This window comes from Penicillium diatomitis, assembly GCF_028827545.1.
Source record: "Penicillium diatomitis strain IBT 30728 chromosome Unknown utg000003l_segment0_segment0, whole genome shotgun sequence".
NCBI classification, from domain to species: Eukaryota; Fungi; Ascomycota; class Eurotiomycetes; order Eurotiales; family Aspergillaceae; genus Penicillium; species Penicillium diatomitis.
Window position 1 is genome coordinate 372,419 of NW_026623175.1, and position 14,055 is coordinate 386,473.

General features: G+C 51.7%; 3 protein-coding genes across 3 annotated transcripts; 1 reads left to right on the forward strand and 2 right to left on the reverse strand.

The window, feature by feature from the left end:
- Positions 1 to 221: 221 nt before the first annotated feature.
- phb1 (prohibitin subunit PHB1) lies at positions 222 to 1,168 on the forward strand (the record flags this gene model as incomplete). The annotated part of the gene is made up of 2 exons (XM_056931993.1): positions 222 to 542; positions 650 to 1,168. 2 exons carry the CDS (start codon positions 222 to 224, stop codon positions 1,166 to 1,168), a joined length of 840 nt encoding a protein of 279 aa, XP_056791952.1.
- A 522-nt stretch (positions 1,169 to 1,690) lies between these two features.
- Positions 1,691 to 3,196, reverse strand: N7539_002391 (25S rRNA (uracil2843-N3)-methyltransferase; the record flags this gene model as incomplete). Its single annotated transcript, XM_056931994.1, has 1 exon — positions 1,691 to 3,196. One exon carries the CDS (start codon positions 3,194 to 3,196, stop codon positions 1,691 to 1,693), a length of 1,506 nt encoding a protein of 501 aa, XP_056791953.1.
- A 1,258-nt stretch (positions 3,197 to 4,454) lies between these two features.
- N7539_002392 (putative cell wall proline rich protein) lies at positions 4,455 to 7,165 on the reverse strand (the record flags this gene model as incomplete). Its single annotated transcript, XM_056931995.1, has 2 exons — positions 4,455 to 5,505; positions 5,556 to 7,165. The coding sequence occupies 2 exons, from the start codon at positions 7,163 to 7,165 to the stop codon at positions 4,455 to 4,457; spliced, it is 2,661 nt and encodes an 886-aa protein (XP_056791954.1).
- Positions 7,166 to 14,055: the final 6,890 nt, after the last annotated feature.

Here is a 14,055-nt window from a genome sequence, read left to right on the forward strand (position 1 = left end):
GGGCGAAGTTGGTACCCGGTGCCACTAAACCCGATTTGGTATCTGATCTCTCTCCCCCAAAAAGCCCGCCATCATCGAGACCATCCGACGGTAGCTGTCTTTTGCCGTCTGTCCCTGTCTGCGAAAAAGCGACACCCTCCCATCTACAGCCGAACCTCCCCGCCCCCTTCCTTTACCACTCAGAGTGATCTTCCGACTGATAGACTCAGTAAACTGGCATCATGGCCAACGCCCTATACAACATCTACCGGTTGGCCGGTCCCGTGGCCGCAGGTGCCATCCTCTTCAACGCCTCCATCTACGATGTTCGCGGCGGTACTCGCGCAGTCATCTTCGACAGAATCTCCGGTGTTCAAGAGACGGTGGTGAATGAAGGTACACACTTTCTTATTCCGTGGTTGCAACGGGCGATCGTGTATGACGTGCGCACGAAGCCTCGCAATATCTCGACAACCACTGGAAGTAAGGATCTTCAGATGGTGAGCTTGACACTGCGTGTCTTGCATCGTCCGGACGTGCCGAAGCTGCCCCAAATCTACCAGGTAAGCAAAGAGATCTCAATGCCCTGAGAGCGGTCGACTCCGGCCGCTGTCATGACTGTTACGAAGCTCGGTAGAAAGCTCAGAACTAACCGTCTTGGGGTGTGTAGTCGTACGGTACCGATTACGATGAGCGTGTTCTCCCTTCCATCGGTAACGAAGTCCTCAAGGCGATCGTCGCGCAATTCGATGCCGCCGAACTCATCACCCAGCGTGAAGCCGTCTCGAACCGCATCCGCAATGACCTCTTGAAGCGTGCTTCGCAGTTCAACATCGCTCTGGAAGATGTTTCCATCACCCACATGACCTTCGGCAAGGAGTTCACCCGTGCTGTTGAACAGAAACAGATCGCCCAGCAAGATGCCGAGCGGGCCCGTTTCATCGTCGAACGCGCTGAGCAGGAGCGTCAAGCCAACGTCATCCGTGCCGAGGGTGAAGCCGAGAGTGCCGAGATTATCAGCAAGGCTGTCGCCAAGGCCGGAAGCGGTTTGATCGAGATTCGTAAGATCGATGCTAGCAAGGAGATTGCTCACACATTGGCTACCAACCCTAATGTGACATATTTGCCGGGTGGGGAGGGTAAGGATGGTGGAAAGAGCACGAGCCTCCTGTTGGGTCTGCGTTCTTAGAAGAGAACGAGACGAACACGGGTGGGAGAACCAGTCCGTTGACAATGAATTGGGGGAGAGAGAAAGCTTTTGCGACTCGACAAGTCGCGCGCTTTCCTTCCTCTCAGCGTTCACCGCAACGAATGTACCAATTAATGTTTGAGCGAGGACTGCGGGATCTTTGGGCAAACCCTCGCATGGTGGACTTGACGTGCTTATCCGCCGACTTTTTTTTCAATCTGTAGCAATACCAATACCTCTACTCCGCATTGATCTTCACCGTGAGTGTAATTCGTAACCGGACGTTCGGACGGCAACCAACAGGACCTATGACCTACACAATGTACATGTTCAAGTATATCGCAAACGTTGCTTTTGTCAAATGTAAAAATGCGTACTGTTGGAGTAGAAACTGTCACTTTAGATGGGGTATCAAGTATATACATCATACATGCAAGGCCTCGGGTTAGCAGAGCCAGCAGTCCATATCGACCTTGTCTTTTTGTCCATGTCCATGTCCACTTCCTCGGGTCGATAACGTGCTCACAATTTCCGGTACACATGAATCTGATAGCGCATATCCTCCAGTCCAGCACCCTCGCCAACCTCATAGCTCAATCTTGCCGCATTTCGTCTCCACCATCGCGAATCCTGGGTTAACACCCGCTCCCACTTGCCCTTGGCCACAGAGAGCAAAGTGTGATCGAGCAAGAATTTCATAGGATATTGTCTCTCCTGCACTTCGCCATCTTTGGCCTTGCCCAGCTTCAAGGTTGAATAGCTACCGGGACTGTCGACGACGAGGAGAACAGCCCCAGCAGGAAGGATCTCTGTAATCTTGAGGAGCAGACCGGTTGTTTTAGGCATGCTGGTGGAGAATAGTTCGTTGAGAGTGAACATGAGGGTGACGAGGAGCGAGGAGGTAGAGAGAGGAGGAGAGGAAGAAGAAGAAGAACAAGAAGTGGGCGATGAGAGTACAGCGTTCTGATCTCCAGTGCCCAGAATAAGATCCTTCAGTTCTGATTCAGGAAGAACAAGAACGTCTCTCCGGTGGAAAGATACTGCAATTTCGGTGTCTGCTGAGACTCCAGTACTCAATAGAGGCGGTTGATACTTGGATGTCTTTTGCGCCGGCACATCCGGGGAGATGATTGTCTTGGACAGGCGATCCATGACGACGGTCCAATCTGCGATATCGACGGCTTCCACTGACAATTTCGTACTTGATTGCCCGGTTACGCTTTGGGTCTTTTCTTGCCCAAAATTGTTGTCCTCAATAACGTCCTCGTCCTTTTTGGCATCACTTTCTGCCAATGACGTCTTCTTCACTCCATGTTCAAGTGCTGCCATGCTGTTCTTGCCCTCGGCATCAAGTCCGTCCTGTAGATCCCTCCACGCCGCCGCCAATGCGACAATTTCTGCGCCTGCGCCTCCACCGAGACAGACAACCCTCGTTGCAGAGCCGGCTGCTGATCGAAGGGCATCGGAGGGTGAGGGGGAGGAAGACTTAATCCTCGCCCTGGAGTTTGCATCGACCTCAGTCTTCATCCACGCCAGAACCGCCTTGAATATTCCCGCATACCCCAGCGACCGTGCTGCGCTCCACCGAAGCGCATACGCGCGAAGCAGTTCCTCGCCCGCCTCGGCGAATGCAGAATCAAAATCCCGCTGATAGAGATGAGACTTGATCGTTTGAATCAAAGTCTTCGTATCCAGCTGACTCGGTGTGGCTTCCGTAGCACCCTCTCCTTCTTGGGTCTTGCCAGAAGGATTTACTTCCACGGCATTGGGGAGGAGCGCCGTTTTGAAGACATCTAGCAGGAGCTGTTGCAGGGGTATCGGGACAGTGGTAGACAGGTCGATGGGTCCTGTCTCCGATTGCTCATCCTTTGGCTGAGGCTTCGGTCTATTGCCGGCTGCGTTGCGCTCGATTTGCTGCTTCTCTCTCTCGGGTTGCCGGCCAGGTTGACGAGTTTTTTTTTCGAGGGGTCTGGAATCGAAGGAATCCTTGTCTCTTCGCCGATTCCCTTGTCGCACACTTCCGGGCATGATGTCAATGGAGTGTTATGTGTGCGGTTACTTTGTGACCAAATTTGGTAGGAATTGACTGTGAGTAAATTCAAGAATAGGATATATCAAATTCACCAATTCACATGGATGATTGGTGAACGCCTCTGCTGATGAAAAGATGCCCGGGAGAAATCCGAACGGCAACTTTTTTTGTGAGCGGGGTGGATTCATGGATTTATCTTATCGCCGAGTATAAAATCTCACAGTTCCGAAATTGTGAAAGTAGCGGGACAGACTCCAGAATGGCCCTAATGGATCCTCGGAACAACTTGGATAACAATGGATATTCGAGTACAACATGGATTAATATAAGAGAAAGAAAGCTGTTTTGCGGGGGAAATGTTTAATTTACTGTCTATTCCTATTTGTCTTCGAAAATTGAATTGCCGAATTGCCCCGTGATGCCTCTCCGTGTCTCCGCTGTCGCTTTAGGTCCTGCCAGAGTGGACACTGGATGCTGTATCAGCTAGGTATCAACGGACAACGGGAGAGCAATACTTGCTCAAAACATGGGTACATCATGAGTTCCATCTGTTCTACTAGTCGATCAGAAAGTTGGTAGCAAAAAATGTTCGGTAAAGACTGATTGGAAGTAAAGACCCATTGCATGTCGATTCATCGACAAAATCATATCCAGAGAAGCCGCCATGACAGAAAGAAAATAGGGAAGCCACGAGGCCTTTTCTGGAGTAAAGAAAAAAGGCATCAGAAAAAGAACTTCCATGCGAAAGAGGTAAAATGGGTGCAAATTTACATGATCAGTCGACGCGTGACTCACACATGTGTATGAATGATTGACGAGAATAAAAAGGAAGTTTGAGCAGATCATACTCGGGTGCCTTCGATAGCAGCCTCAAGAAAGAAGGAAAATTTCATGAAAAAATGGTCCGTGATCAGACAACAGACACATGGTGTAAAAGCTGTCAGTGTAGGAGACAGATGAGAAAGAAAAAAAAATCCACAAGGGAAGTAAAGAAGAAAGAGAAGACCCGCGTGGCCCCGGCCAGATATGTACAAAGCCTGCCACTGGTGGAAGAGAAAACGGATCAGACAGCCCAAATATGCGATTGGGTCTCGTGAATAGGATGAGATGTAAGAGGGATATAAGAGCAAAAGGGGAAGAAGAAGACGAGATGACCCTTGTCTGAGAAAAAAAAATCGCTATGCCAGAGATATTGCGCCGTGAAAAGAGATACGTTAATGCAGAACCTCCGAACCTTCAAGAAAGTAGCCAGATCTACTCTCGGATGGGTTGATCAGACACGGTAGGCGAGACCTGCTTCTCTCGCTCCTTGACTTTCCAGAAATGCATCAAGCGGCTGATGCGGTGCTTCTTTTTTGTCTTTTCAGGGGCGTCGCCGGGAGGTTTCTCTTCCTGAGACAATTTACTGCGCTCAGAGTGAGATCCACCCACCAATTTAGAAATACTAACCAAGCTTGAGCGTTTGGAGCTGTTGGCTTGGCTGCCCCGACGATTGACCGCGGCCGAGAAAGATGCAGCACGATCAGTAGACAGACGGACCCGTGGAAAGAAAGTGTCAGAGAACCGATGCACGGTTCCGGTCATTGTCGAGGCACTGCTTGTCAAAGAAGGCACATCGTCGACGGAAGCGTATGGATACTCCGACGGGAGATGATGGTAGGAGTGCGAGGAGAATGTGCGATCATTGAATCGTGCGACATCCGGGGAAGGGAACGAGCACTCCGATGGTGAGACACCAGCCGACAGCGACAAGGGCGGTACTCCCTGTAACATTTCCTGAGGAGAGGTGGCCGGCCGCTTATCGATTGAGAGGAATCGCGGAGACATGTCCGGGCTAGGTGGGCCAGTTGCTTTGACCGCGCATGCCTCTAACTTGTGAACGACCTCGGGAGTTCGTGACTGCAAGGAGAAGGGATTGGGAGCAGCATGCATGGCGCTCACTGCGACCTCTTCCTCGGTAGGACCCGGCATGTCTAGCTCGAAGTCGGTAGACGGCTCCCCGGATGCCTGGATACCCAAACCGGTCGGGCCCAACGACTTGGTCTCAGAAGATCGGGACGTAGTATCTTCAGTGTCCTCACCCTTGGCGGACTTTTGATCCTCACCTTGGAGGGAGGATGTCTTGTCGAGCGCCTCAGAAATGGCGCTGGGAACAGGAGCCGACGAGGCTGTTTCAGATTTGGGGGATTGGTTGGCAGCCAGGAAGGCGTCCTCGTCCTCCTCGTAGAAGACATCGGGAGTATCCATGGCAGGGGGCCCGGTGAGACGAACCGCACCGAGCGCGCTCCGATCAAAGGGGGCATGACTGGAGCGCTCTCGGTACGCCGATGATAGCGCATCTCAGGTCCCACAAACTCGCCTCGTCGACCACCACTGTACATTCGCTGAGTGGCCAGATGAAATTTGCTTGGTGTGCCGTGTGATGGGCGACTGTCCCCGGGGGTATTGAACGGACCTAGCGCGGCATCCAGATCGATAACTGGACTGGTCAGGATGTCGTCGAGAGGCTCGACATTCTGTTCATAAAAGCTGCGAGGTTTCCAAGCGGTCTCCAAGGAAGGCATCGGAATAGGCGATTCATCCTTAGCCCGCTCGATCGACGAAACGGGGGCCTCGGTGTTGGTAGGGGTTCGAAGTACAACAACGTCGTCATTATCAAAGTCAACTTCCAGCATGGAGCCAACTTCCGAGTTGGTACGGGTCAGGGTGGGCGGAGTCAGCGCTGGAGGTTTTCCCTTCTTTTCTCGTTTGAGAGCTGGGTCATTCTTGGTGTGCCGCTTCGGCTTACGGGCTAAAATGCCACCAGCCCAGGATCGGATACGCTTTTGCTTCTTCTTGGACTTGGAGCTGGACTTCTTGGCCGACGGAGAAGCGCCTTCGTCATCGGTGTCGCTCATTTCGGAGCCATCAGTTGAATATGAAGGCCGAGATGTACAGGCCGAATGTGTGTCGCCGGGCTCTTGCGTTGCAAGCGTTGCGTCGAGGTTGCCCACGGACCGATCTTTCTTGAAGCGGGAGTGACCGGTTGATTTGGAGCGCTTCACCAAGGGGGGCTCCGGGATATTCTTGCCCTGAGAGGTGTTGAAAGCCATGAAAGCATCGGCTGTTTTCGGCCGTTGCTTGGACCCCCGATTGAGTGGCTGAGGCGTGGGAGTCGGAGGCTCAGGTTGCTGCTCGAATTTGACCGATTGCGCACTGGGCGAAGCTTGGTGGGACACGGCAGAAACCGGGCGACCGCCGTCTTCGACGAAGATGGATTGGGCGTGTTCAAGACGGATTGCAGCTGGAATCGGAGGCACCGGGGGCACTGCCGACACGGCGGGGAATCTTGGCGAAGCCGGAGGTGTCGGACGGCCGAGAGTGGTTGTCGATTGTGAGAATGGTCGAGAGGATGATGAATTATCATCCAAGGAGGAGTCGCTGGGAAGGGTTGGAGCGCTTGCAGCCGGGTTAGTATTGAGAGCCTTGTGGATGGCCAACAGATCCACCCCAGAGATTGCCGCTGAACGACGATGGGCATGGTGCCGTCGACCTGGTCCACGGGCCGGCGACGGGCCCGATGAAGTTGTGACAGGGGGAGCGGTGGCGACTTCTTCTCGGCTCTCAGTAGTCTCTCCATTTCCAGGAATCACTAACTGATCACCTCCGACGAATTCACTCGGTCGGCGTCTGTGACCGGCTGGTCGACCCGCTGGGACTGAGACCGGTGGAGGCTGTAGCGTCGTAGTGCTGGCACCCGGGTTGAAAGAAAAGGTTGGCAGAGCAGATGGTGCCCGACGCTGTTTGGGCTTCGATTGGGGGGGAGACTGGTCGGAGTCGCGCGCAGGAAAAACAAATGGGGGATTAGGTAGAGGAGCTGGCATGGTCAGGCGGCGAGAGTGGTCGGAGTTTGATGGAGAAGAGGGGAAGGGCGAATGTGGTGAGAAGCCTGGCTGATGCTGCGGAGGAAGAGAGATAGAGGCCATTGTCGCTAAGCAAAGAAAGAGGAATCAAGAGACGCAGGCAAGATAATGAGATATAAACGAGTTGACCACGCAATGAGGATCGACGGAGTTGAGACGGTCGAAGGGAATTTCTCAATGAAATGGCACACAGGACCTCCAGAGGAAGTTTTTGTTTTTTTTTTTTTTTTTTTTGATTTCGGGCTGTGCGTATTCCAAAAGCGTAGAGAAGCTGGAGGCCGATCTAGTGGACTCGAAGGTGAACCATTGGCATCTTCCGCGCCGGGCAGAGGGTAACAAATGATATCGGAAGATAGGTGGAATAGACGGTCACAAGTCGAGATGGGCGAGCACAAAAGCAGAACGGACAATGAAGAAGGCGAGTTAAGGAACGGACGGCCACGACGACGGCCAAAGAGGTGGGTTGAGGGTGGTGAGGGCGAAAAAGGGAAGTCGTGAAGGGTGGACAAGGTTGAAGAGGGTCGAAGGGAGAAGGGAAAAGAACGGATGGGATTTGGGAGGGAGGCGGGTCACAGGGTTGACCGGGGGGTGGTCGCAGGAGAGACTGAGGAGAGGGGTGGACCTGTGGGTGGACTCATCACTGAGGACAAGGCTACAGCCTGAGTGACTGAGTTGCCATCGGCTTAGCACAGTGGTAGGCGTACTGGATGGGAGGGTAGTTTACTAGTTTGTAACTTTGTGTCAATTGACAATGGCTGATAGCCTGATACGGTATATTTACAGATACCGAGGGTCCGGTAAAGATACAGTATGGGCCCGCTCTCCTTTCGCGCGCGCACGTCAAATCGAGAAGAGTGGAGTACCAAAATGGACTTGGGAAATTAGCACCACCACGCCAAACCTCTTTGGATTGTACGAGGCAATTATACGCGGGCAATACGACCAGATGCAGACCACGCTGAGCTAATTATGTACGGTCGGTCCACATTATTTTGGCAAAGAAATTGGAGAATATCAATAGTGAAGAGACCGGGGTTGGACACGACTACACGCCAGTGACGCCACATATTCACCAAGCAGTAAGCACTCTAGGACTAGGTCTACTACTCTATCTACTATATCTAGTAATCTACTGTTCATAGAGTCTATCCAGTTCTTGAATGCAGTTTATAGGATGAAACAGCAGGAGACTATCTTATTCGAGTCTCCCAGCTCTACTGCAAGTATACGCGGAGCATTTTAAAGACAGTCCCGACTCGGGACTCGGGACTCCCGAGACGAAATATCCAACTCTACGTTGATACACTCTGCTGGAAAAAGTTTCCTTCCTCGGAGTTGCCTGCATACGAATGATAGATCATACATACCTACATCTTCACACAGTGCCTCATGGGTCTCTTTCTATCCCCACACGTTCAACTTGATTTGGCAATGGCAAAAGAAGCTCCTAAGAAAGTTGCGCCCATCCATCTTAATAATAAGAGTATGGTGCATTACCCAAACAGGCATCTTGTCTCTCGGAAACCCGCCCTCCCGATCCATTATATACGTGTTTCGGCAGCCAGCCGGATTTCTCTTGCTGCACTAGAAAAAGAGATGCTCTAGACTACACTCTCGGTGCTGAGTTGAGATAGTACATACATCATCACACCCGGATGTGTGTCACTTTTTCGGTGTGTGAAGTCTGTGGCAGCAGATAATGTACAGGGCCACGTGACAATCCCTTTTATCATGTGCAGGTACCTTGTGGTACGTCCTACCTAACGTGCCTAGTCATGTACTTTACGTGGTAATCAGTAGGCAACCACATACAGAGCCAGCCAGCATATAGGTACTCGATCAGACAGACCTTTTTGCGATGATGTAGGTAGTCCATAGCGCTAGAGATGGAGAAGACGGCGGCGGATTCCAGGTTCATCTCCATTTGACCCAGGTTTGGGGCAAGAAAAGTCCATCATCAAAGAGCTTGGCACACCAACCCACGACGTGGAATGGGGTTGACCTCCACCAGACATTGCAATGTCGTGCCTGGTAAGTGACTACATAAGGTAACTTAGTTTAAGGACTGAGTAACTTACTGACTTACCAACTTGTAGTATTCAGCCAGTCCTCATACTAGATCCGGTGGCTCAGTCAAGTTCCGATCCCTGTGAAGACCGGCAGACTCCCCTCGGGTGAACGAGTTCTAGGAAACACCCGAGCCGGAGACCCGAATCTGGGACCTGCAGTTGTACGTCCCGTGGACTTGGAAAGTCTGACGAGTACGATCATTGTTCTGTCTCGTTGGCCAGTGGTTCAAACTTTCGGAGCGAACGGCAAGAATTGAAAGGCTGGGGAGATCAACCCGGGAGACGTGGAAAGGCCGAGGGCCCATACGGCTCCTTTCCAGGGTAATGTATGATAATGATGATCATTATCAACATCTACTTCTCTGGAAGCCTAGACCTCGACCATCTAGAAAACGTCATGACTACGTTGTCGAGCAAGACGATTGTGGAAGATGGAGCAATCAGCGTTGGAAATTTGGAAAGTCCAATACCATACATACCCGGAGAGCTCAGAGGCGTAAAGTTTTTCACCACAGCAGTTAAACAGTATTCTTATTTTGAGATTGGATGATAAGATTACCTGTGTAACATATGTATGACCGCGCCCTCGCAGCATGCCATGACAATCCGAGTCTCACGGTGTAATTTGGTACCGCGCTAACCCAAGAAGGCTCGCCAAGGTGCTCACTTGGCGCGGGGGCCCGCCAACCTTCGACGCCATTTGCAAGTAGTTCGCTGGGTCGCTCACTTGGCTGACAAGCCCCCGTCCCGATGGGACCCGGAGTGACGAACAGGGGGCTAAGGCTATCTGCCGTTCAGGAACCAACCCAACCACGAACTCGTCACCAGCAGATCAACCAGTCACCGGCTGGTCGAGCAGGCACCGACTCCGCCCGAGACTCGCTTCAACTGGCGCAACCCCCCTTTCGGTATAGCCTGGAGACTGAATCGTGGAGTCTTGAAGGGCCATTGCCAACTTTGCCAAATCAGTAGGCCCCACCTCTCCGGAGAAAGACAACCAAGCGTCAAGACTCAAGACTGCAGAGCAGACTCACTCATAGTCAGGACTCAGTGAGTACACTACTCGAAAAGACTCACTAGTCACTGGTCACTACTACACTGAAGCACTAGAGTGACTCTGGCAGAGTCCCTACTAGTCCTCCGTAGAGTCAGTACTCAGTAGAGTCAGTACACTCCAAAACAGTGGGGTTGGCAAGTGGACAACAGTATCAATGGCGTCCGAATCTGGCGAACTGGTCCCCCGGTGGATCCAATCAACGGAGACCATTTCGCTTGTCGGCGGGGATGGGCAGACGCAATTACTTCGGGTCCTTTGCCACGCTGGGGGCTCGACGAGGGTTCGACGAGGATTCGACTTGTCTCAGGTAACTTTGACCCGGTCTGCTTGACAACGAGTTTCCCGGGTTTCATTCTGGATGATGCGATGGAATCTACCGAGGGCACTAGGCAGATTTGGGCCTCACGGGCTTGGTGTACTAGCTGTCGGTCCAGCAGCATGAACGCTGATCCACGGATGGCCATGACCATGCTGACCTAGACTCTAGGGTCAAGCCACTGGAAGTGTCTGACCAGGACATGAATGGATCCAAGGACAAAATTAGCACCAACTATGTAATCACGTGATACATTTCAAGAACTTGCTGAATAGTGTATATACTACTATATAGGACTAGGACTAGGACTATAGTGCACGCTGTGGATTACTACCTGGTAGACAGTACCACTGACTAAAGTTAGCGGGTAGCAGACTGCTATCAGTATCTAGGTGAGGGGTGTAGGAAGTTGCAAAGTCACCCAGCTGTTTCCTGTACAGAACCCGCTGAAAAAGCATGTAACTTACAGCACCTCGCATCACATATGCACATGTCGGTCGGGGACTTTTACCTCGAACCGCCACGCAGTCCGGTCTCTGCATTTCGGGAGAGCGAGTCCCCTCCAGTCCCATGACTATGATTGGGGTGTTGGCGCGCCCGATCGTCTGCAAGTGATAATCACGCCAAGGTTCAGGTGAGACTAGTGCCGTCCAAAAGGCAACGTCCATGCAAAGCATGGCCTGGTGAAGTAGACGCGATCTCCTGCGCCTGTCCAACTGTACTCAGTGTACTGTAGTTGAATGTGATGGCAGATGGAATCACCTATCTGACATACCGTACTGTAACTGGTTGACTCAGCTAGTCTTGGGTATTGACTATTGAGTGATGGAGAAAGGAACTTTTATGACAGCAGGACTTGAAATGAATAGATGAAATTGTGAACACAGCAGGACTTGAAATGAACAGATGAAATTGATGAACAAGGCACCTCTGGGTAAATTAAATATACAATACCTACCGTGCGTACCTAATACCTAAAGCATGTAGTATGTACTATGTACATATCTGCTGGAGCTTCCTTGACTACATACTTTTTTTTTTGACCAGCCTCCTTGGTAGCGACTGCAAGTTATTAATAATTCAATGGAACTGCCCTTCAGTCGAAACTCGAAAGTACTTGACATGTTTCACATGTACCGTAGGCCAGAAAAAGGAAAAACTTGGAGAGGGGGCGCAGGCCGGGGCGGGTAAGATTCATTATCGCTGGGGGGGGGGGTTGACTTTGCACTGCCTGACAGGTGTATTTCTATTGAGGAGTAGTAATAGTACATCGGATTACTGCTATTTGTACTATTTTATGCCATACCCGCTACTGCTACCAGTATGAGTATATGATCCATGATCTATGAGCAGACTTGATCAGTCATCACTGCGTCCATCATGTTCATCGGATAAAAATAGCGGGAGACTGGGGTACTTTGCTCAATAGTCAACTTTTACCGTTGGTGTCCACTCAATGTAATTCATTATCGTCTTGGACTACTATGTACGACATTGAATAATTGAAGGCTCCACGCGGGTCTCCAATCTTGAACTCCATTAGACCTGTACCTAAATACAGGAACTGACTCACCGAGTCACCGTAATGTGATGATACTATACATTCACCATTGAACTGTCACAGGTCGGCGGCGACAAGAACCGAACCCAGATCAAGATCATCCAAGAGTCAAGACAACACCCTCCTCCTCGAACCCCCTCCCATCAATACTGACACAGCTCCAACACCCAGATCTGAACAGAGATCCCTCTGAGACCTGTTGTACTTTAAAGTTCAAGCTGCCGAGTCAGTAGGACTGGCCCCAAGAGCAAAGGCCAGTTGAAACTAGAGATCCCGTTTTTTTTTTTTTTTTCCCCTCCCCTGCGTCCGCTACAATAGTTCCACTCGTCGGGCGAAGGAACAAGCCAATAACGGGGGAGGAGGAAGGAGGAAGGACGGGGGGTTCGCCTCATAAAGGGCAGCCTTTATTCCCTTGTCTTTGGGCCAAGATTGTGCTTGACAAGCCCTGCCACAACGCGACCGGTTGCCTGGTAGCGGAGCGATCGACTCGTCAACTGACCACGTGAAGAGACTCTCGGAGAGGAGTGATTCCGGAACAACCCCACGAAAGGGGGAAGGTCAAGCGGGGCCGGATCGGCAGGGACTCCAAGAGTTGGTAGCCGTCTCGAGGGGTCAATCATGCAAGTCCATTAGCACTCAGCACTCAGCACTCAGCAGTCAGCAGTCAGCAGTCAGCAGTCAGCACAGAGTCACTGGTACTCGGTATCCATGAACTGACGAGACCGGGTCTCGAGTCAGAGCTTCTCGATCGAGGACGCACACAAAAGACAAGTCTGCAAGCACCGAACCCGAGTAACGGACATCGCCGTTGAGAATACACCAGAAGAAAATCGGCAGATCAGACCAGCACAGCCGCAGAATCTCGCATCGCCCAACAAAAAGAGGTCCGGCCAGATCGAACGAGGATTCCCATGCAGCCAACCAGCCAGCCACATAACAGCCGGCTCGCTATCGTTCGGGGAAGTCCACCGTATGAGGTGCACTTGCAGGAGCGGCCCACTCCTCGTCCTAACCGAGCTACTGTAACGTGCCAGCGTTCGTTTGCAAGATAGTCAAAGATGCAATCTTGCAAAGTGATTGGCAAGACCATTTCAATCTTGCCTTATGTACATCAACCGAGTCGGACCATTCATCCTCTCGACCCTGCGTGTTTTGGCTGCGTCAGACATTAGTATGTAACTATGTATTGCGTCGTGCCCGTGCAGTAGGTACGAGATAGAATTGACAGGGGATACCAGGAGATACCAGGAGATACCAGGGGACACCAGGGGCAGGGAGTCTGCACGACAAGGGTATGATGTTCCATATCATCTGGGCTTCTTTCCAGATCCATCGGGCTTCAAGACGAAGCACCCGTGATCTACTTGAGTCCAGCCGCCGTGGTTGCCTCGTCCGCTTGGAAAGACCGATTCCGAATCCCCCAGACCACATGACCGATTTACATAGTGCATCACTGTATACGGTATAGTCATACTGCAGACGGCATAGAGCGCCGCTACAGCCAGGAACAAAGAATAGGAATCCCAGCCAGCATACAGTCCAAATCTCCGACTCGATCGGAACAATCGGAAGACTACCCAGCCGCACGGGATCGTTCACAATCTCCACGTTTTCCCGATCTCAGATGGAGATCACGCCGCAAGATTGGCCAGCCACACAATGTTACAGAGGCCCGCGCCGCGTCAAGATGGCTTGAACCAACCAGCATGAACCACGGTCCCAAGTGAACTCATCTCATCATCCATTTCCTCTGATCCACGCTGTCCATTTACGGTGGCAGCTTACATGGGGCTGACTGACCTTTGTAACGGATGTATCGACCAAGGCTCTTGTGCTGGACAAGGTTCCTTCGGGGCCGCCGATGGCTTTCCTGTGTCTTTGGAACGTCGCTCGTACGTGGTTCGGGTGGAACCCGTTGGGCCATCTCGACCGGACCATTGTCTAAATTTG